This window comes from Neurospora crassa, linkage group IV (genome assembly GCF_000182925.2).
Source record: "Neurospora crassa OR74A linkage group IV, whole genome shotgun sequence".
In the NCBI taxonomy this organism is placed as follows: Eukaryota; Fungi; Ascomycota; class Sordariomycetes; order Sordariales; family Sordariaceae; genus Neurospora; species Neurospora crassa.
In genome coordinates, this window is record NC_026504.1 from 153,452 (window position 1) to 174,152 (window position 20,701).

The 20,701-nt window shown below is 53.5% G+C and overlaps 8 protein-coding genes across 8 annotated transcripts; 5 read left to right on the top strand and 3 right to left on the bottom strand.

Annotated features, from left to right (window-relative positions):
* The first annotated feature begins 176 nt into the window (after positions 1–176).
* Positions 177–1,665, top strand: NCU07585 (siroheme synthase). The gene is made up of 2 exons (XM_957872.2): positions 177–471; positions 546–1,665. Exons 1-2 carry the CDS (start codon positions 358–360, stop codon positions 1,266–1,268), a joined length of 837 nt encoding a protein of 278 aa, XP_962965.1. The 5' UTR covers positions 177–357; the 3' UTR covers positions 1,269–1,665.
* Positions 1,666–1,934: 269 nt separating this feature from the next.
* On the bottom strand, positions 1,935–2,840 carry NCU07586 (hypothetical protein; the record flags this gene model as incomplete). The annotated part of the gene is made up of 1 exon (XM_957873.1): positions 1,935–2,840. One exon carries the CDS (start codon positions 2,838–2,840, stop codon positions 1,935–1,937), a length of 906 nt encoding a protein of 301 aa, XP_962966.1.
* Positions 2,841–2,948: 108 nt separating this feature from the next.
* On the bottom strand, positions 2,949–6,782 carry NCU07587 (Swi6). Its single transcript, XM_957874.3, has 4 exons — positions 6,008–6,782; positions 4,257–5,940; positions 3,189–4,199; positions 2,949–3,130 (listed from the first exon to the last, which is right to left on the bottom strand). Exons 1-3 carry the CDS (start codon positions 6,161–6,163, stop codon positions 3,571–3,573), a joined length of 2,469 nt encoding a protein of 822 aa, XP_962967.2. The 5' UTR covers positions 6,164–6,782; the 3' UTR covers positions 2,949–3,130; positions 3,189–3,570.
* A 425-nt stretch (positions 6,783–7,207) lies between these two features.
* NCU07588 (hypothetical protein) lies at positions 7,208–8,612 on the top strand. The gene has a single exon (XM_957875.2). It carries the CDS (start codon positions 7,370–7,372, stop codon positions 8,474–8,476), a length of 1,107 nt encoding a protein of 368 aa, XP_962968.1. The 5' UTR covers positions 7,208–7,369; the 3' UTR covers positions 8,477–8,612.
* On the bottom strand, positions 7,482–9,829 carry NCU07589 (acetyltransferase). Its single transcript, XM_957876.3, has 2 exons — positions 9,266–9,829; positions 7,482–9,205 (listed from the first exon to the last, which is right to left on the bottom strand). Exons 1-2 carry the CDS (start codon positions 9,306–9,308, stop codon positions 8,673–8,675), a joined length of 576 nt encoding a protein of 191 aa, XP_962969.1. The 5' UTR covers positions 9,309–9,829; the 3' UTR covers positions 7,482–8,672.
* A 1,012-nt stretch (positions 9,830–10,841) lies between these two features.
* Positions 10,842–13,599, top strand: NCU07590 (Ser/Thr protein phosphatase). The gene is made up of 2 exons (XM_957877.2): positions 10,842–11,481; positions 11,571–13,599. Exons 1-2 carry the CDS (start codon positions 11,113–11,115, stop codon positions 13,332–13,334), a joined length of 2,133 nt encoding a protein of 710 aa, XP_962970.1. The 5' UTR covers positions 10,842–11,112; the 3' UTR covers positions 13,335–13,599.
* A 1,956-nt stretch (positions 13,600–15,555) lies between these two features.
* Positions 15,556–18,334, top strand: NCU16721 (integral membrane protein). The gene is made up of 2 exons (XM_011396050.1): positions 15,556–17,085; positions 17,140–18,334. The coding sequence occupies exons 1-2, from the start codon at positions 16,885–16,887 to the stop codon at positions 18,241–18,243; spliced, it is 1,305 nt and encodes a 434-aa protein (XP_011394352.1). The 5' UTR covers positions 15,556–16,884; the 3' UTR covers positions 18,244–18,334.
* Positions 18,335–18,978: 644 nt separating this feature from the next.
* On the top strand, positions 18,979–20,379 carry NCU16722 (hypothetical protein; the record flags this gene model as incomplete). Its single annotated transcript, XM_011396051.1, has 2 exons — positions 18,979–19,472; positions 19,659–20,379. 2 exons carry the CDS (start codon positions 18,979–18,981, stop codon positions 20,377–20,379), a joined length of 1,215 nt encoding a protein of 404 aa, XP_011394353.1.
* Between the last annotated feature and the right edge of the window lie 322 nt (positions 20,380–20,701).

Sequence of the window (20,701 nt, forward strand, 5' to 3'; positions counted from 1 at the left end):
GATATATGTTAGGCATGTACCTCTCAGTATAACCAAGCAATAGCCTGAAAGGAAGTATCCCTCCATCTTCCGATCCCGTCCCCCCCTCTCCACCCTCCCGCAATCGCCCCTCTGTGACCACCAGGATCACCCTCCATTGTCCACCAATAAATATGTCACCAGCAGAAGCACGTCAGCGGCAGAATCTCCATTATCAGCCTCATCAGTCATTCACTAAATACTTCTGCCTCCCGTTCACAATGTTCTTTGACCACTTGATCCTTTTTTGTCTCTTTTTCTTTCGAGGATCTACCATAACGACGACTTGACGACGGACAAATAGCGCTGGCGCTGTGATACGAACACAATAGACACAAAATGACGACCGGACGAGCAGACCCAAACAACTTCCCCGAGATCCAGACGGGCGGCAGTCTGCTGATCGCATGGCAGATCAAGGGCAAACGAGTGCTCCTAGTGGGCGGTGGTGAGGTATGGATGTCTTTCTTCCAGGTCTGCTGACCCTCCTTCCAAGGGCTGTTGCTGACTTAATTCCTCCCTCACAGGTAGCAGCAACCCGTCTAGTCCACCTCCTCTCCGCCGACGCCCTCGTCACCCTCATCGCCCCGGCCCCCCTCCACCCCGAAGTCTCCTTCCGCCTCACCCAATTCCCCAACTCCCTAACCTGGATCCCCCGCGCCTTCGAGCCAGCCGACCTTACCGACCACCCCAACGACTACTCGTTGATCTTGACAGCCATCGACGACCCCGTCGCCTCTTCCCAAATCTACAAACTCGCCCACCAGCTCAAAATCCCCGCCAACATTGCCGATGTCCCTCCCGAATGCGACTTTTACTTTGGCTCTGTCCACCGGGATGGGCCCCTACAAATTATGGTCTCGACCAATGGAAAAGGCCCCAGGCTGGCATCGACGATTCGGAAACTGATCGCCAAGGCGTTGCCCAAGAACGCGGGGCGGGCCATTGAGCAGATGGGCGAGCTGCGCAAAAAGTTGCGCGAGGTGGCTCCTGCCCAGGAAGAAGGGAAGAGGAGGATGGACTGGATCAAAAAAGTTAGTGATGCGTACGGGTGGGAGGAAATGGGCACCATGACGGGGGAGGATATGGCGAATTTGTTGGCGTGGTATCGTAAAGAGGGAGGAGAGGATGGGCTGGAAGTGCCGACTTTGGACGAGTTGAGAGCTTTGCGGAAGGAGAAGAAGCAGGACGGTGCAGTGGAAGAGGTGCAAAAGAAGGTGGAGGAGTTGACGGTGGAAGACAAGGCCTAGGGAAACACGAAATCAGGGTGGCACGGGTTTTTCTTTGGTTCCTGGGTAAAAGGACCTTTTGGGACAAGGACATGGATGAATGACACCACTGGATGCTCTTCAATCAAGGTAACAATCACGAAGAGGAGGAGGAAACAACCATCAATGCCTTATAAATCCCACGAAAAGCTAAGAATTTATACCACCAGCTCGCCAGTTCTTGATGCTTGCCGAATGCGATTAACATGTTGCATGCTGGACACATTATGTCGGTTGCTGCTGAGTTGATTAAGTAGCTCCGTCGTCCATGACAGAATTGATGATACCTGTAAACCAATCCGAAACCGATGTCATAATTCAGAACGGCCGTTATGAAACTGTTATAGGGACTACCATAATTCGAAAAGACATCGACTAGAGTCCCATGGGGACATTTCTACTTAGGACATGAGTGTAAATGAAGTTCATAGATGTTATAAAGACGCTTGGAAGCGTACTAAGAGTAGAGGTACCCAAGGTGTAATGGCAAAAGTCTCAACTATTCTGTCTAGAACGAGAGTGGGTGGAAAGTAAAAGAACAGAAAAAATACAAACGAAGAAAAGGAAGTGAAGTTATAATAAAATCGATTGGGCCGTTGTACGCTGTTCATTAGAAGCATTCTTCGCTAAAGTTATTATACAAGATGGCTATCGTACTGTATCATCATAATCTCCGTCATCTTCATCGTCATCTTCATCGTCATCTTCGTCCTCTTCGTCCTCTTCGTCCTCTTCGTCCTCTTCGTCCTCTTCGTCCTCTTCGTCCTCTTCGTCATCTTCATCATCTCCGTCCTCTTCGTCCTCTTCGTCATCTTCATCATCTCCGTCCTCTCCGTCCTCTTCGTCATCTTCATCATCTTCATCATCTTCATCATCTTCATCATCTTCGTCTTCATCAGCATCATTAATGATACTCCAGTCCAACCCTTCATGATCTTTGGCTTGCCTCGCCACCTCGCACTTCCTCACCATTTCCAACGTGAATGTGGGTCTCGCGTGTGCCCTTCGGATATGTTTCTTCAGGAGTACTGCGGTGTGCGTGACAGGACAGTTGGGTTCTGGGCACTTGTATGTCGGACCATGTTTGTGTTTATGATGAAGAAAGTTACGTGCGGTTCCATCCCAATCGCAACCAGCTACAGGACAGTGCATTTTTTCCCCATGTATACCCTTTTGGTGCTGATGAAGCGCAATCTTGTTGGGTCCCATGTAGTCGCAGCCAGCCTCGGGACACTCGAGGTACTTGTGTACCTCTTTCATATGGAGCTTTACCTCATCTTTTGATCCTGTAAACGAGCAGTTGTTCGCTCGGCACTTCTCATCCCGCAATCTTCTCGCGTGCGCTTTTATATAATGACGAGAAAGCGCACCCTCGTGGCGGCTCACGAAGTCGCAAGCAGCCTCGGGGCACCCCAAATACCCGTGCACCTCTTTCAGATGACTATCAACGTCACCCTTTGATCCTGCAAACATGCAATCGTTGGCCCGGCATATAAATCTATCCCCGTGACACTTCCTCAGATGTCCAGCCATCGAAGTCTTGTTGGATGCCATGGACTCACAAGCAGCATAGGGGCACTTGATCTACTTGTGCACCTCTTTCATATGAAAATTAGTATCATCCATTGAGCCTGCAAACAAGCAATCTTTGACCCGGCATGTAGACTTGGCCCCGTGCTTATATTTCTGATGTCTGTAGATCGAAGATTTGTTGGGTCCCATGGACTCACAAGCAGCATGGGGGCACTTGATCTACTTGTGCACAACTTTCATGTGCAGGTTAAAGTCACCCCCTGATCCTGCAAACGAGCAATCTTTCACCCGGCACTTTTTGAGGCCAGTCCCTGGTTTGAAGTTAGCTCACGTTTGGATGCCTAGCCTTGTAATGGGATTTACGCTTACCGCGTGCCACGTCGGGCTTCCTTTGCTCTGCATCGGGCCGTCCCTGCGGAGTTGTTGCCTGGGAAGATGAGCTGAGAGAGGACAAGGGGGAGTCCTCTTCATGGTCACCATCATCTCGATCAGTAAGAAGCCCATCGACTATATCCCCAGCGCTGCCACTATGAACCCCATGCTCCTTGGGTTCATCAATATTTCCCTGTTCATCGTCATCCTCCTTCCTGGGATCGTCATCACTGTCCGGGTCATCCTGAAAGTCGAAACTCTGTACCATTGAACCGTCGTCACCCCCACCACCCCACACTCCTGCACCTCCCCTCAGCGCCGCCAAACTCCAGCAATCCTTCTCATCACACTTGCATTCGCTCAAGTAGCCCTGGCGCTTCTAATGCACGACGCCCTCCACGCCGCCCAAGAACCTCCTGACCCTCGCAATCTCCAATTCAGGCTTTTCACTTTCGACCGCCCTCGTCAGTGTATCCAGCAGGGCTTCAACCTCGATTTCGGGCCTCCTGGTGCAGAGGCTGACCAGTCGCCGGTACTTGAGCTCTTTCTCCTTGCTCTGTGCCTGCAAGGCCGCCACCGCCTGTCGCGTTTTGCTCGACCTCGCCCGTAGTGCCTTGATTCTAGCTCTTAGCACTGCCGCGCTCGGTAGGCTAGGTCGGCTGTCTGGGTCCAGTCCCTTGGGGGACTGCGTCTTGACAATTTCCAGTGCCGACTCGAGTTCCATTTCCCAGGCGTTGGCCGAAGCGACATCCAGCCGACCGTGACGCTGTTCGAGTTCAATGAGGATCTGCTCTTCCTCTTCACATGCCCGGTTGAAGTTGACAATCTTCTGCTTGGCCAGTTGCTGGGCTTTGAGCTTTTCTTGTAGGGACTCGAGGGTGCGGCGGGCGTCACCGACTTGCGAGGAAGTGACGCGGAGTTGAGAATGGAGGGTGTCAATCGATTCTTGTTTCTTTTTCAGCTCATTCTGGAAAATGGACGCGGATTCACCAATGAGGTGAGTGATGGCTGGCTTTACGTTAGCAATGGAGCAAGAAGGATAGAAAATCAGAAAAAAGAACTTACAGCGGACAACCTCGTCACTGGTCTCACGGCTCTTATGGCCACTGCCCGTCGTAGCCCCAGTCTTTTCTTGGGCTGGATCATCGTTGGTCTCGGCGTCGGCAATCCCGATGCCAAAATCCAGCGGCTTCAAATTGGCTCGGTTGGGAATTGTGGGATCCGCGCCCACCTCCAGAAGCTGGGAAATGATGCTGCGGTTACCGACGCGTGCAGCAACGTTAAGCGCCGTGTCACCACTATTATCCTGAGCGTTGACGATCTCGCTCATAAACCGGGCGATACCCATTCGACGTCCTTTCCTATCGCCGATGCCGTTCTCTTGGCTGCTTGGAGCACTGCCTTGCCGGACCACCCATTCTAGAAGGCTCTCGAGGTAGTATCGGCTAGCATAATGACGGCCTTTGACCGCACTGGTGACGGCAATGTGATGCAAAACGGTGCGGCCCTTGTCGTCGGTCACGTCAAGAGTGCAACCAAGGAGATCAAGAAGCTCGGGAAACGTGTTGTTCTCCATGGAGTTGGTGACGGTGCAGGCACGCATAAGGGCAGTCTCTCCACAAGCATTGACACGCCAGGGGTTTGCGCCTGCGTGGATGAGCGCTCGCAGAAGCGGCATGCGAGAGAGGGTGGCAGCCCAATGAAGGGCCGTGTGACTCTGGGTGTCGATGGGGGAGTCCAGCTCCTGGGGAGACACATTGCAAAGGGCAGCCTGGATGGCCTCCTCGGGGCCGTTGGCATCCATAAAGAGGCCCATCAGCATACCGCGCTTGGCTTCCGCGTCGGCGTTATTCTCATAGGGCAACGGCCGCAACGGGCCAAGGGCATACGAGGCATCGCCATCATTAGCAGTGACTTGATCGTAGTTGAAAGAGTTGCTGGGCTCCGTGGGAGAGCCAGAGTCTCCGTTGGCAATATTTCCAGCATTGAATGGGTCGAGAGGCTGGTGGCCCGGAGTCTGGCCGCCAAAGCTCCTGGCGGGGGTGAGAACTCTTTGCCGCTTCCTAGGGGGTTGTTCGAGGCCGTCACCAGCCAAGGGTTGCGTAGTTTGAGACCCGAAGCCCGAGTCGGCGTTCTGTGTCTGGGTTGCGTATTCGGTCGAAACAAGGCTTTGTTGCGAGTTTGGGAAATCGGCCACATCCTGCATCGAGGACTGGCGGTTGAAGCTGGGGGCCCTGCTGGGACCGCTGCGGTTTCTAGGCGCAGGGGAATCGAAGCGAGCCTTGCTGATGGCAGCCACTGCGGTTGAGGCCGTCGAGGAGATGTTCTTGAAGAAGGTGCCGGTGGAGCCAATACCGCGATTCTCTTGCGAGCTCGCGTTGTACATGCGCTTCCTCTGTGCAGCCATGGCCTGCTCCTTGGTGGGGGTGTCCACGTTTCCAGTCTCGCCTTCCTGTCCCCTGTTGTGTGTCAAGAGTTTGGACAGCAGCTCCTCGACGCCATATTGGCGGCAGACTTCGAGACCCCGTTCGAATGGAATCCAAGTTCCTTGATATTTCCCGTAGCCGCCCTGGACTTTTTCGTGTTCGCCAATCTGGATTTCCTTTTCGAGAATCTTGGTACGGCGTCCCTTATCGATGTTTGCGACCTTGAGGATCTGTGTGGCATTGACCCAGCCGTCCTTTTGTCGGCGCATGACGGCAACATTGTTGACCTCCATTTCGTAGACGCCGACGCCCGAGTACGTGGCCTGTAGCTGTCAGTCGGAGCACAGTGGAGAGAGTATGGAAGATGGGGGAGGAGGAGAATAGGCTCACAGAGTAGATGGTAGGTACGGCATGGTCGTTGTGTAGCCGGTTGGGGGGATCCGTGTACTGTCTGTAGACTGACTGGGATGACTGGCTCATGGAGAAGGATTGTTGGGAAGACGGCTGCGACTGCTGCGAGGCGCCGCCCAGTTGTGGTGGCTGCATTTTGATTGTTGTCGCGGGTAATAGAGGGTGGTAGTAAAGACTGCTGTGTGTATGACTGATGACTGAACGAGTGGTGTTTGATAGAGCTGTGGCCGGAAATGATACAAGTTGCGTCCTTCAAGATTGGGGGAATCACAACGTCTTTATGGAGGCGGGGGACTGGAGAGGCGAGCCAACCGAAGTGAGGGAAGGAAACGGGCAGCGAGTAGAAGGGAGTTGGAGACGTCAGGTGGTGACTGGCGACAGATGGTGATTGCCGTCCGTTGCCGTGGTTCAGGTGAAATCGATATGAGACCACAATTGATGCTGTGGCAGAATTCCTCTTGCCGTCTAACAGTAAGTAGTGTAGAGGTAAGTAGCGAGTCGATAACAGACGGACGTTTGCAGCTGCCGGCGAAATTGATGAAGGGAAGGGTCGGCGGCGAAGGCGCAACGAATCGGGGAATATGGACAGTTTGGCAGCAGGATTAGAAACTGGGGATAGTAGTAGTAGTAGTAGTAGTAGTAGTAATAGAATTACCCTCCAAAACACCACGGCGTAAAAAGGTGCCCGCGATGGTCACAATGACGTTTCCCTTGTTCGCAAAAAGTCAATTAAAGGTCGACGTGTTGGTTTCGTGTTTGTTGCGCGAAAAGTCGTGTTTGCGTGTGAAAGATTGCCTTGTGCGCTCAGCGATACACGAAAAAAGACAGGCGCCAGGTCACGGGGGTGGTTATGTGTGACGAATTGATACAAGCTGTGTAACAAATGAGTAACAACCTAACTGGTGTCTTTGATACATCAGCTACGAACGAACCCCAGAAATATTGAAGGCTGGCTCAAGAGATAGGGTATTCAAATGGAGGACTATTTCCGTCTTGTCATTCAGTTTCTTTCTTTTATGTTTACGATCGTTGCGGACCCAGAGGTTGTGACATTACATGGATTTCACTAAAGCAGGAGCGTTTAGTAGTACTTCAAGTTACGTGGATGTGTGTAACATAGACTGTAAATTCGTCAATTACCATACACCCTCTAGAACATGCCCCAATTACCAGTGCCACTTCAACTTTGATGACAATGACAACTTCCCGAACAACGAACTCACAACTCCCATTCCTCCGGCTGGTACATACTGCCAAAAACTTGACCTTCCGCTCTCGATATCCCACTCTCCAGCTCGAAACCATAACCCACAACTTCAGTTCTTCCACGCGCGCGCGGCCATGTCCCGCCCACCACCCCTCCCCCACCCCACAACGACCCTCCACCTCTACCGACACCTCCTCCGCGAATCCTCCTACCTCCCCGTTCTCATCCGTCCCTTCTTCGATGAGCGCATCACCACGCGTTTCCGGGCCCACCGCGCCTCCGACCCGTCCTCTTGTCCCCAAACCGCCACCCGTCTTAAGCGCGCCCACCACGATCTGCGCTACCTGCGCGCCGCCAACGCCGGCGACCTCCCGCGCATGCGGCGCATTTTGTTGCTAGCATTCGGCCGAACGGGCGCCAAACGCCGCCAGCTCCTTGCAGAACTATTAGAGCCCGACACCCCGAGCAGCGACGAGGAACTACAAAAATACATCAACAAGGCGCGGGCCATCGTCAAGGAAGGCAGAAAACCGGACTGGTTGGATAACTGGGACACGGAAAAGCTCAAGGCGTTTGTAAGGAGTCAAACGGGAGGCGACGCGCCGCCGATTGTCAACCGCCCCAAGCCGGAAATTACAAACCACCAGTTGGCGCCGGAACGATATGTGCCCAAGGAAAATATCTGGGGCGGGCCACTGAATGAAAAGGTGAGGAGGACCAAGTTGAAAAAGACGTATAAGCAGGTGGCGGAGAAGGTGCTCCCGCCGGTGCCGAGGGAGGAGTGGGAGCTGCTGAGAGATTTGGTGAATAAGAAGGAGGAGTGGGAGGTACCCAAGAGGAGGACGGTGGGCAGGATGGTATGGGCGAAGGAGGACAAGTCACAAGAGGAGGCGGTGCTGGATTGGAACTGGCAGAGGTATGCGACACAACCGATTTGGTTGGTGGACCGGCAGAAGAGTAGGAGGAATATGTTGCTAAGTGGGCAAGTGGACGAGGATCTGCCGATGGGGGAGCAACAGCCCATCAATTGCCATCGGTATACGCCGAGGTTATGGAGGAGGACGTTGGAACAAGTCTGGCGGATGACGGCGGTTATGGAAAGGAGAAAGGATGGAAAAGGGTGGGAGATAGAATGGGGACAGAAGAAGTATGAACCGCCGGTGGCACCATCGGCGGATCTCGAGTTCTTTGAGGGCGCACCGGTAAGAGCGGAGCCCAAGAAGAAGAAGGGCAAGCAGTAATCGCAGTTTGCGGGCCGTTATTTGGGATGGGATATGTATGGGTGGATAGAAAGGGACTTTGCTCAACTTGTAGAAAATGATACCCGAGCACGTTTCATGGTCAAAAGCACCACAACACAAACATCATATGTCTAGGCGTCAAACTGCCCTTTCCAACTATGGGTATATTCTTTTTTTCCAACCTTCAACCAACCATCTAATCCAACAACTTGGCCAACTTGGGCAGTCCCTCCCCATCAACCCTCATGCCCACCCACTCACTCATCATCTGCGCCCCAATCGCCTCGCTCTCATAAAACTTGATGCTCGGCTCATTCCACTTGAGCACGTTCCATTCGAGCCTGCCTCCCTTCATGGCCTCCACCTCCTTCGCCAGCTCCACCAACAACCGCTTGCCATACCCCTTCTTCCGCTCGCTCTGCTTGACATACAGATCCTCAAGGAAGATACCGGGGCGCGCCCGCCAGGTGGAGTAGTTGTAAAAGTAAAGCGCCATGCCGACGACGACTCCCGACTCGGGGTCGGTCAGCACCAGGCAGCGGGCGGGCTTGGAGGGCGAGACGGGTTCGGTGATGGGCAGGCCGGTCTCGGGGCTGGGGGAGACGACGGAGGAATCGGAAGGGGCGAAGGCGATGGTTGCCGCCAGGGTTTCCTCGGTGGCTTCGACGCTGTCGAGGGCGTGTTCGTAGTCGGCTAGTTCGCGGATGAGGCCGAGGATGGCGGGGACGTCTAGATGTTGTTAGCTTGTGTGGTACAACAGGGAGAAGTCAGAAGAGGACGGAGACGAACCCTCGCGCCTGGCGTGGCGGACAACAGGAGCAGTGGAAGCCATTGTGAATTTGCTTGGTGTCTTGGCTTTGGTTTCACACGAGGTGGAAGTGGCAATTCGGATCCGGAAGACGGAGACGGGATTGGACCGTATAAATGTCTACCGACTGGAAGGAACCCGATGGAAGCCGGGGCCGTGATGACTCGAAAAAATAAGTGGACCTCCCTCCCGCCTCCGGGGGACTGTCAGCCGAGGCGGGGCAGTGACATCCCCCGAACTCCACTCCGCGCCCTTCCGGTGACCAGCCGGGCACCTGGAGCCCTGGAGGACGGGATTCTACTTGGCGCCGATGACAAACGACGGGCGGAGACCTCCGATTGGGGTTTTGGTGGGGAGGCTTGGAGAAATGGCGGGGTTTTCCCTTTCAGTTGTCGGTTGCTGTCCGTGGGTGTCTGTGCGCCACTGCCGCCCCTGGAGGATCTAGAGCTGAGAACCCTGGAAGGGGATCAGGCAGCCCCCCTGGGCTTTGAAGAACCCCCATGACCAACCGCCTGTAGATCCTTTCACTTGTGTTTACATTCCCCTGATGACCTCGTGATCGGTCGGTGATGTTGGTCAACTCCCGTTTGACTGCTACTGGTTCACAGATTGAGGAGTTGATGCTTTATAGCATCTGGCTGTAGGATCCCGTGATCAATGATAGTCATCACCTAATGAGGAATGAAATGGAAGAGAGCAACGGCGGGATGTGCTCCATGTTACCTATCCGGGGCTGTTATCTCCCATGACAACCAACCCATCTCCACACTTGCCTACCTAGCTTCCCTAGCTCCCACTCCCAGCTCACCAGTAGTCGGGCAGCCCACGGTATCTCCCGCTCCCTCGTCTACGCTACATGACCCCCTATTCCCCTATCAACATCAACACGTTATGTGTGTTTCAGCTGAGACTCGTATCGGGAATGGAAAGGCAGATAAACTCCGACAGATTCAGTCCAATCGACACCATCCACGCCTCCATGCACCCTGAACGTACCTGTCTACCTACATACGATAGGTAACACAGCCCAGCTTGGGCGGCAGCATGTTTAAATCTGTAGTTATCAATTGTGATCGTACACCAGGATGGTGAGCTTGGAGAGCTTGGTTGAATGGTTGGTCTGTGAGGTAAACATTCAGGGACCTTCCCTCCACCAGAATGTCAAAGAGACGGCTATGTGGGCGGCCCATTGGCAAACAATGACTCCCAACGTGTTTCAGTCACTGGTCGGGATTGCGGCCTTGTATTCTAGTGTACAACGGGAAAACAAAAGGAGGCGGAGTTCTTGGTCCGTGTCTTGGTATTTGGACTTCAAAGCTTGTCCGCCATTTGAAGATAGGTAAAGAAGCTGGAGACGAAAAGAAAACAGGGCCAACCGGAAGCAAGTGGTTCGTTTATTCGTTCACCGCACTGCCCACACCCACCGCCTTGAACTAGGTATCTTGCTTACATCCCCATGCCAGGTCTAGGTACATGACAACCGAAGTAGATCTGGCGGCATACGTACGTAGGTAGGTAGGCAGGTAGTGGTAGTATGACGGGTATATATGAAGGGGACTATTCCCCGCCAAAGTGACTTGATGAGATCCCCTGATTTTTTCTTGTTCCTGGATTGCTGCCACACTAGCTTGACTTTTTGTTGATCAACAACCGCCACTACATCATCATCATCATCTACACGTGTAGTACCCCATCATATGACAACAACAATAACAACAACAACAAAGAACATCACCACCACTACCACCACCTTCAACCAACCTCCCACCTTACACCATCTTCAATTACCTTCTAATCACGATATAATTAATATTCCCACGCAAACACAATGGGATCTCACGCACCTGTACCAGCCTCGGCCGAGCCAACAGTAACCTACTCGTCCGGCCGTCTCAACTCCTCGGCAGAATCACCAGTGGGGCCACCACCACCCGAACCCGACTTCCGCCTGCTCCACTTCAATGACGTCTACCACCTCGACGCCTCCTCAGCCGAACCCGTCGGCGGCATTTCGCGCTTCATGACCGCCGTCAACGAGTATCGCAACGATGAGCGGTATCAAGGGCAAGGGAAGCCAGAGCTGGTCACGCTGTTTTCAGGCGATGTGTTCAATCCGAGTCTGGAGAGTTCGGTGACCAAGGGCAGCCACATGGTTCCGATTCTGAACAAGATTGGGACTCAGTGCGCTTGTGTTGGTGTATGTTTTCTTTTTTCCCCCCATTTTCTTTCTCCCAAGCCCCGTGTTTACTTTGTAATGTAGTTGCTGACAATTGGGGGGAAAAAAAGAACCACGACCTCGACTTTGGCGTCCTGCAATTCCAACACCTGACCTCCAAATGCGCCTTCCCCTGGCTTCTCGCCAACGTCCTCGACCCCGCGCTCGGCGAAAATGTGCCTATTGGCAACGCCGGCCGCACCCACATGATCACGACCGCCAACGGGCTTAAGATCGGCCTGCTAGGCTTGGGCGAGCGCGAATGGCTCGAAACCATCAATGCCCTGCCTCCCAACCTCATCTACCGCTCCGCGACCGAAGTAGCAAAAGAGCTGGTGCCCGAACTGCGAGCGCAAGGAGCCGATCTCATTGTCGCCCTAACACATATGCGCGAACCGAACGATCACAAGCTGGCAAGGCAGATGGACGGGGAGATTGACATCATTTTGGGCGGACACGATCACTTTTATGCGCACAGCCTCATCAACGGGACCCATGTGCTGCGGTCGGGGTCCGATTTCAAGAATCTGTCGTACCTGGAAGTGCGCCGACCTGCTTCACCACCCACGCAACCGGGGCAGCCAAAGTGGGATGTGGACATCTGGAGGCGGGACATCTACAGCACCATTCCCCGCGATCCGCCGACAGACCAGTTGGTGGATAAACTTACCTCGAAGCTAAAGAAGTCGCTCGAGAAACCGATCGGCTTCAGCGCTGCCCCCCTCGACGCGCGCTTCACGACGGTGCGCCTGCGCGAAAGCAACATTGGAAACTTTGTCTGCGACATCATGCGCCTGCACTACCACGCCGACATCGCCATCATGGCCGCCGGCACGATCCGCGGCGATCAGATCTACCCGCCCGGTCCGATCCGCGTCAAGGATGTGACTGACTGCTTCCCCTTTGAAGATCCCGTGGTGGTCATCAAAGTCAAGGGACAAGCAGTCTGGGACGCGCTCGAGAACGGCGTCTCCCTCTTTCCGGCCCTCGAAGGCCGGTTTCCCCAGGTATCCAACATCAAATTCGTTTTCGACCCTTCCCTACCATCAGGAAAACGAGTCACAAGCGTGGAGGTTGGCGGCGAACCGATCGACCTGGAAAAGACCTACACAATGTCAACGAGGGGTTACATGGCCCGCGGAAAAGACGGGTACACCTCTCTCCTCGTCCAACCCGAAGGCGGCGAATGCGAGGAAGTCGTTTCGGAAGAGAACGGCATTCTCATCTCCATGATGCTGCGACAGTACTTTATGGCGCTGAAAGCCCTCGACAAATGGGCCTTTTGGGGCGCCGAAGAAGATCGTCACTGGGGCAAGGTCGTCAAGGGTGTGGATGAGTATAGGGAACCTTCCAAATCCCTGACTTCTACCCTCGAGCCCAAGACGGGAGACGGTTGCGACAAGGAAACGTGCGTCATTGACGCCGAAGCAAAGAAAGATGAACAAGAAGAACCCACACCTGCTGGCCAAGACGGCGCTGGCTCCTCCACTCCCCTCTCGAACTGGAAGTTCTGGACACCCGCTAAGCTTAGAGAGCGAAGGTCGACGGTAAAACCATTGAGGGAATCGCAGACGGCCGTGGGGGATACCAGTGCTTCCGATAGCGAGAGCAGTTCAGGGAGCAGACCCAGCTCACGGGTAAGCGGCAGAGACGCGGATGTGAAGCTGATTGATCGCGAGATGAGGATCATGAGGCGGGTGGCGAGAAAGTGGTGTCGGTTGGCGGGGGTGCAGAGCAAGGCATGCGATTGTCTGGATGAGGGTGAGTTTGACGTGCCGTGGACGAAGGCGGTGGCGCCGAGGGTGGAGGGGAGGATTGTGGAAGTTGGGGCTTGATTTTTTTTTTTTCTGGGTTGGATGCGGTTGGTGTTGAGATGGCGAGAAGGAGAGGGAAGAAGCAAGGCCGTGGGAAGGATGGAGGGGGAGAGAGAGAGAGAGGAGGTGATGCTATACCCAATGTTGCGAGTCTTGCTTTTTTGCCCCCCTCCTTTCGGGGATTTGGAGAATACCTCTAGCGGAATAAGAACACCGTTGAGTTCAACGACGAATGACCTGACTCAATCAACTTGAAGCAAACTTCGGTGGCATTTTGACAGACCAGACAGTGACAGTGACAGCTCGGTTTCATTATCATACCTCCCGTCCTTCAAAGGAAGTGGAAGCCAAGAAGCTTTATCACCATCTCCGGACGTTATCATGAGAAGGCGTTGTCAAAACCCCAAATCTTGCCCTACAGTTGCCTTTTACGGATGTACACAGACCTCGTTCTTCTCAAGCCGAGTCCGTCGGCTAAACAAGCTTTGTAACCCAAAGTGTAGCATTCACCCAAACAGCCCCCTTTTGGACAGGTTGAGTTGCACAAAGGGGTTTGTCATCAGGACTTGTGCTACCCACTTTCTCTTATGTCTCATCACATCCGGATTATCTGTACAAGTCCTTTACCCACTCCTCAAACGCTCTCGGTGATTGTTGGGGCTTGACTGCCTAGGGTAACTCTGGATTTCATGATGTTGAGGAGGAGGTGAGGAAGTCGCGGTCCCCTACCACTATTCATCTTTCTTGGTGTTTATGCTAGTCTAATTCTACACCCTCTTTCCACTCTCTATACACACCCTCTTCATACCCTTTTTTTTCTTTTTCTTTTTTTCTTCCCCCCGTCATCACACTCCTACCCTCCATCTCGTCAAAAGTTGTCATCACGTAATCGACCGTTCCCCCATCCATCCTACAGCCATCCAGCCAGCCAGCCATCCAACCAGCACCCCAACCTGATGACAAACAATCATGAACAACCTGCCAAGTTCAGCATGAACCCGCAGAATTCTTTTTCGGTTCGGTTTCGTCTTCCACCAGGGGCAGCTCCCCTCCCCTCCCCTCCCCTCCCCTCCTTCCCCATCATCCATTCTCTCCGTCTTCCACTCCATGTCCTCATTCTTCCATGCAGGGACACTACATACACATGTAGTAATCACAGGAACGGGATTGGATCCGAAAGAGGAGGCGAGCGGGGGGGAGGGGGGCCTGCACCTGTAGAGGTAGAGGTAGGTAGGTATGTACCTGCAGATACTTTCCTGCAGGAAATCATAGTAAAATTCCTTCCTTTCAGCACCCTGCCTGCATCTACATACTGAAGTTACCTCGCTCCATCCATCTCGATCTCGACCGAACGACGACCCACACAGGTTCATGGAAGTTGCCTTATGCATTCCTGTACCCGCACACGTTTCACACCCGAGACAAGTGCAATCACACAGAACATTGGACAGACATTGCGAAACACTTCATGGGATATAATTTGGGTTGGCAGTTTATGCATTCCATGCATGCATGCAGGCATCGCGAACCCATTTTGTATTTGTCTCCCCTCTTTTCGGAGGAGATTTCTCACTTTTCCCAACAAGGCAATGAGATGCTGACGGGAGATTTCTCGGCTCAACCCCTCGGCTCGTGGAAGCGATGGACGATGTCACGCCGTCACGCGCGCGCAATTTCCGCTGCCCGCTGCGGGTGGTGCCTCTCAAGCCTGTGTGTCTGGCCTGGAACGTGCCTGGTGGTAGCAGCCTAGGTGGGCGGTTTTGGTGCGATGGAGGTGTTACATTACAGTATACAGGGTGGCATTTCTGTAGAGTAGGCGAAGTCATCACCATGAAAGAATGGAAGCGACTAAGCTATCGGTCAGCTTTTGGTATCTTCCGGCGATGTATGTGAGGGAAAATCCGGAACAGCCAAAAGCGCTTCACGACGATCGCTCGGTTCGACGGCAAACATCAACCAAAAAGGGGATATCATTGCGATAATCTCAAAACAAATGGCACAGGGAGGACCCTGGGGAATTCGGCAACCAAAATTCCTCAGCTGAAAGACATTTCGTACCTAGCCCTACCCAGACACCTCATCCCCGTCCGGCCCGTCGCAGCCCTCGGAGCTGGAGGACGCTATTCCCAAACCAGACACCATCACGCGCTGCCCAGTGGCTCCTCAACCTCTTGGCGTTATTTTGCGATTTCCCCAGGGCTCCATCTTTCCCTCTTTGTCTCCGACCCTTGGCCTCACCATCCCTGTTTCCGCGTGGTGGTTTCGTTTCTTTTTTCGTATATTTTTTTTCTTCTCTCTCTTCATGATCCCCCCCCCTGGTTCCCGGTTGATCGTTGCCGTGGCTGACAGCTCAGATCAGATCTCTTTTCTTCTTCTTTTTCTTCTTCATCTCAGTGAACCAGCAGAGAAATACACTCGCTACATACCTGATCATGACTCGGCATCACCATGTGTCCGAGCGCCACTCCACATGGCCAAGAAGACGCCGCTGATGAAGCGGGTTTGGGGCTTTGAGACGGCGGCGGAGTGAAGGACTCCAAACAGCTTAGTTCTAGAAGGTCTGGAGTCATTGAATGCGAGGATTCCCCTATTTGACGGCGGCTGGGAAAAACGAGTACACTAGCAGCGAGGAGTCTCGTGGGTGGGTTTAGCCTCGGCCTAGGCTGCTTGGAGTCAACAAAAAAAAGTTGGAAGCGAAGTTTGGTTTTTTCCGCACGGACACGGGCCAACAGACCGGCAAGAAGTTGCTGCCCGATCAATGGATGAACCCATCAGTCAATAGACCAGAGGGGGATGGATGGCTCGATGGGATGAACCACACTGCAGCCTGCCCGTTCATCACCCTCTCCTGACCCACTATCAAGGTCAAAGCACAAGGTGGCCTTCACTAGTCTAGAACTCGTCGGTCGTATGCGAACCAGGGGACCCGGACCTGTCAGACCGGAGCTCAGTTTCCCTTCTCAACCACTAGCACCGGGTGCTCGGCGACTATGCCCTGCCACGGGGAACTTCCACGCTGAAAGAGGGTCATGAAGAAGGGAAGATGAGGAGAACGAGGGTGGTTACATGCTGTGTGGTTTGGAGGGGGAGAGGGGGGGTGCCCTTAAGATCACCTTTTATCTTCGTCTTCCCCTTGCTCTGCAGCACATGGCGGGCTTGCTTGCTTGCTACCTCGTCTAGTCAATCTTTTCTTGACCTTCAGAGATTTCCGCTGCCAGTGTTGCAGTACTAAAATAGTGGGAGTCTAGCACTGGTACATACTCGGAAGGAAATAAAGAGTAGGATATAGGGCTGTTGGGCTGTCGTCGTCGATCATTCATCCATTCATTCCGGATTTTACACTACACTACACCACGACCTGTGATCAGCGATCACATCAGAAGGAAACGAAATCGATGCTGGCGTCAAGAAAGTAGACGGACGACGGACGACAGATCCTGTCATTCGATGATCGAGAACAAACGGCAAATCAGTACCGACGAGAAGGAATCACGAAAGAAACAATAAAAGGCGAGATATCAGGAATATCGAGCCAAAACACCAACACCCACACATACACACATTCGCCAGCATGAGAATCCCACCACCAGACGTCCTGGCCCAATGGCCAACACCAAACTACGTCAACCCTGAAAGCCGAGGACCGGGCCTCACCATTATCGAACTCATCATGCTTCCGCTGTCTCTCATGTTTCTCGGTCTCCGACTCTACGTCCGCGGTCGCCTACTACGCAAAACAGGATGGGACGACTGGTTCATGATCATCGCCTCGGTATGTCATGTCTTTCCCCCAACTTCCAAACATAACGGAACTAACATAATCCAGATCTTCGGCACCACCGTCTCCATCTGCGTCATCCTCGCCTACACCACTTTCGGCTGGGACAAGCACATCTGGGACCTGACCGTGACCGAAATCTCGCATGGGCGCAAGATCTCCATGGCCACGCAAGCCGTCTTCATCATGTCCTCCTGCTTCTCCAAAGTCTCCATCCTGGTGTCCTACCTCGCCCTGGCGCCCATGAACTCGTGGTTCCGCCGCCTGACCAAAGTCTCCATGGTCTTTATCATCGCCATGAACTGCGGCTCCTTCATCCTGCTCTTCACACAATGCCACCCCGTGTCATCGTACTGGAGCCTGATCCAGTCCGACAGCGCCGACTGCATCCAAGAGTACGCGCCGCTCATGACGCACGCCATTGTCACTGCTCTCGCGGACTTTATCGTCTGGGTTTTGCCGCTCCCGACCTTTTTCCGGGCGCATATCCCCATCCACCAGCGCATTATTCTTGTGGTGTTGTTTAGTTTTGGTCTGTTGGTCGTGTTTGCGGCGTGCATCAGGATGTACTGGGTCCATTATGTGGTGTGGGAGACGTGGGATCCGACGTGGGAGGGCAACCAGCTGTGGGCGTGGACGGCGGTGGAGATCCATTTGGGAATCATGTGTGGGTGTGTCCCGTATTTCAAGAGCTTGTTCCGGTTTTGGAAGGGCAAGACTTCGAGAAGAGGGACGAGCAATAAGGGAACTTCGCAGAGTTGGGCGGGCAGCAGACGAGGTGGTGGCGGTGCGGGCGTAGGTGGAAGTAGTAAGATTGGTGATGAGCGGCAAAGGCAAGGGCAAAACTCGAGGGTGGAGGTTAGAAAGGTCATCAGCTTTTCGAGTGAGAGGAGCGAGGAGCCGTTGAGTCCGACCATGGGGACTGCGTGTACGGTCAGTGTGGATGGTGTGGAGGAAATAGAACTGCAGGAGAAGAGGACGAGTGCGTTCAGTACCGTGTCGAGGGAGGTTGAGGATCAGAAGGGGGGAGGACATGCTCACCAGGGAGAGTGGGGGTTTGAGTTTGATGGGGCGAGGGGGGTGCAGCATAGCAAGAGCTTGTCGGCGGAAAGTACGTTTGGGAACAAGGTCGAGATTTGGCGGGGGAGGTGATGATTACAACAAACATACCTACCTCTAGGATGGGATAAGCGTATGTGTCATGTCTTATGTCGATCTTTTTATAATTTACTTTGTCAACGTCCATATGCCTCGATCGTTTACCTGTAAATTGTGAACTTGGTGGTTCGTGAAAATGGCGAGGCGTGGTTGTTGACGATGGCCAGCCCGGGAAAAGGCCGGGGCATAGAGAGGAGGATACTCCGGCTTGAGTGTAATGATGATCTTCATAGCCGACTAAGCCAAATCTGTTGGAAGTGAGTGAGGGAAGCAACCCTTCCCATGTTTTGGTGATGGCTGTTGACGATGTGGAGAGGAAGGGGGAGCCAACCGAAAGACACTCATGTAACCCGAACCCTGAATCTCTGATTGAGCCCACTGTAACCACAGCACGCTTCAGCGGATTCCCCGCTGCATGACGCGAACGCACTGATAAGGTGGGTAACGCCGATAAGACTTCCCCCAAGCAACGGATTGTTGACTTTCCCTCGCCTTTTCCTCAACACCAAAACACCAACTGTCAACCACATTGCTCAACCATTTCTTAGTTGATCGACGCGCTGTCTTAGTAGAGCTGACCGCGCCCATACCTACAAGTGTCATACTACACCAACTAAGCTACAACCAACGTGTCGCAACCGCAATTGCCCCGCGATCCTCGGACGCCAGCTTCAACAGCTAGACGAACTTGGCCGACTCAACCAGCCACAACACAAGCAGATATCCAAGATGCCACCACAAGGTCGCAAACGCCAACGGACCGAAACCGAGCCTGAATCCGACCCGCGACGTTCATCTACCTCCCCCGACCGACAATCTTCCCCAGAAATCATCGAGCAAGAAGAGTCGCGACCACCCTTCTACAACACCACCTTCTCGACGCACCGTGTCTCCCCTCTGTACGTTGGCAAACAACCGCTCGACCGCGTACGATTACAGACTCTCTCACAACGACTGCGCGAAATACTAGTTGGTGATGTTGTCCGTGGCGTCGAGGTCGGCCTAGGAAGAGCAGACGGAGAGGATGGCGTGATGGGAAGAGCTGGGGCGTTAGAGTACGTCGACATACGATGGGTTAGCATGGGCGCCGTACTGGATATCACCAGCCCCGAAACAAACGACAGCGAGAACGAGGATGAAGATGCCGCACCACGAACAGAACTCGACTGGCCAGCACTTGTGTCCAATCTCAAAGACAAGAAGGCCCTCCACATTCTCCTTCGGTATGAAACCGCCGAATGCACCGCGCTGCTCCTCCCATCCTCCTCAGATCAACAACAATCAACCCTACCAACAACCCAATTCACCATCTCCAACTCCCAACCAGCCGACCCTCCAAACCCCGCCCACTTTCTCCACCTCCCTCTCCTCCTTCTCCGGATGCCCACCCCTCTCAAATCAGTAATCAGCGACTTCCTCTCCACAACCTTCGACTGCCGCGTCAGCTCCCTCCGTCTCGGCACTCGAAGTCTTGTACAGTCATGGGAATCATGGATCCGAACAGCTGGAATACCCGAAAAAGGACCACTAGCCAGGGACGTGGTTCTCAATATTGGCTTCTACATCCCACCGCCCGAACTCAAAGGAACTGGCCCAGACGCCACTCCCGCCGCGGGAGAGAACAATGAAGGATCCAGTCAGGAACCGTTGGGGATAAAGGGTATTGACATCATCATTCCTGCTGCTGACGTGCGGGGGTTCGTACGGGCCGGGAAGCAGATGCAGAGCGATAAGGAGAAGGAGAAGGAAAAGGAAAAGGAAAAAGGGAAGGGCAAAACCAAGGAAAAGCAGGCGTGGGAGATGGATATCAAGAAGCGACGAAAGTTGGCTGGTCGGCTGGGAGAGGAAGGGTGGGAGTGGAGGACTCCTGTTTCTGGAGATATCCAGACAGAGGAGTCCCCGTTTACGGAAGCCCTAGGTCGGTATGTGGACAAGCACCTGGGCTTGAACTTGTTTCATCCCGGCGTGAGGGTGGCGAAGATTGCGTGTGGGGGGTTTGTCATGTCAGAGGGGAGGCTAAAGGTGTTTACGCCGAGGGAGGAGGGAGGAGGACAGAGGCAAAGGGCGGCGGTGTGGAAGTTGGTTTCGGGGTTGGTGGGGAAGGCTGAAGGTGGGAAGGCGTTGGCGTAACGATTGATCTTATGAGACATCAGTCAATCAGAAGGAAAGGCTCTGTTCTGCCTTGCTCGTTGCAGGTTTCGTTTTCTCGGTTACTGCTAGCTGTGGTGCATGGCTGGCTTTTGATACCCTAATGCAACTTGGATTTTCAACACTGGGACTCCTTTGTCGTTAAATTTGAGTTATGGCATTGCTTTGAGACTTGTTACTTGGCCAATAACTTGTGGAAAATGTCATGTTTGATGTTTGGTTAATCCCGATTACTCGGCGGTTCACTGCCAAGAAATCAGTCAAAGAGTTCAAGTTGCCGACATCAAGTGACGACGCAACACAT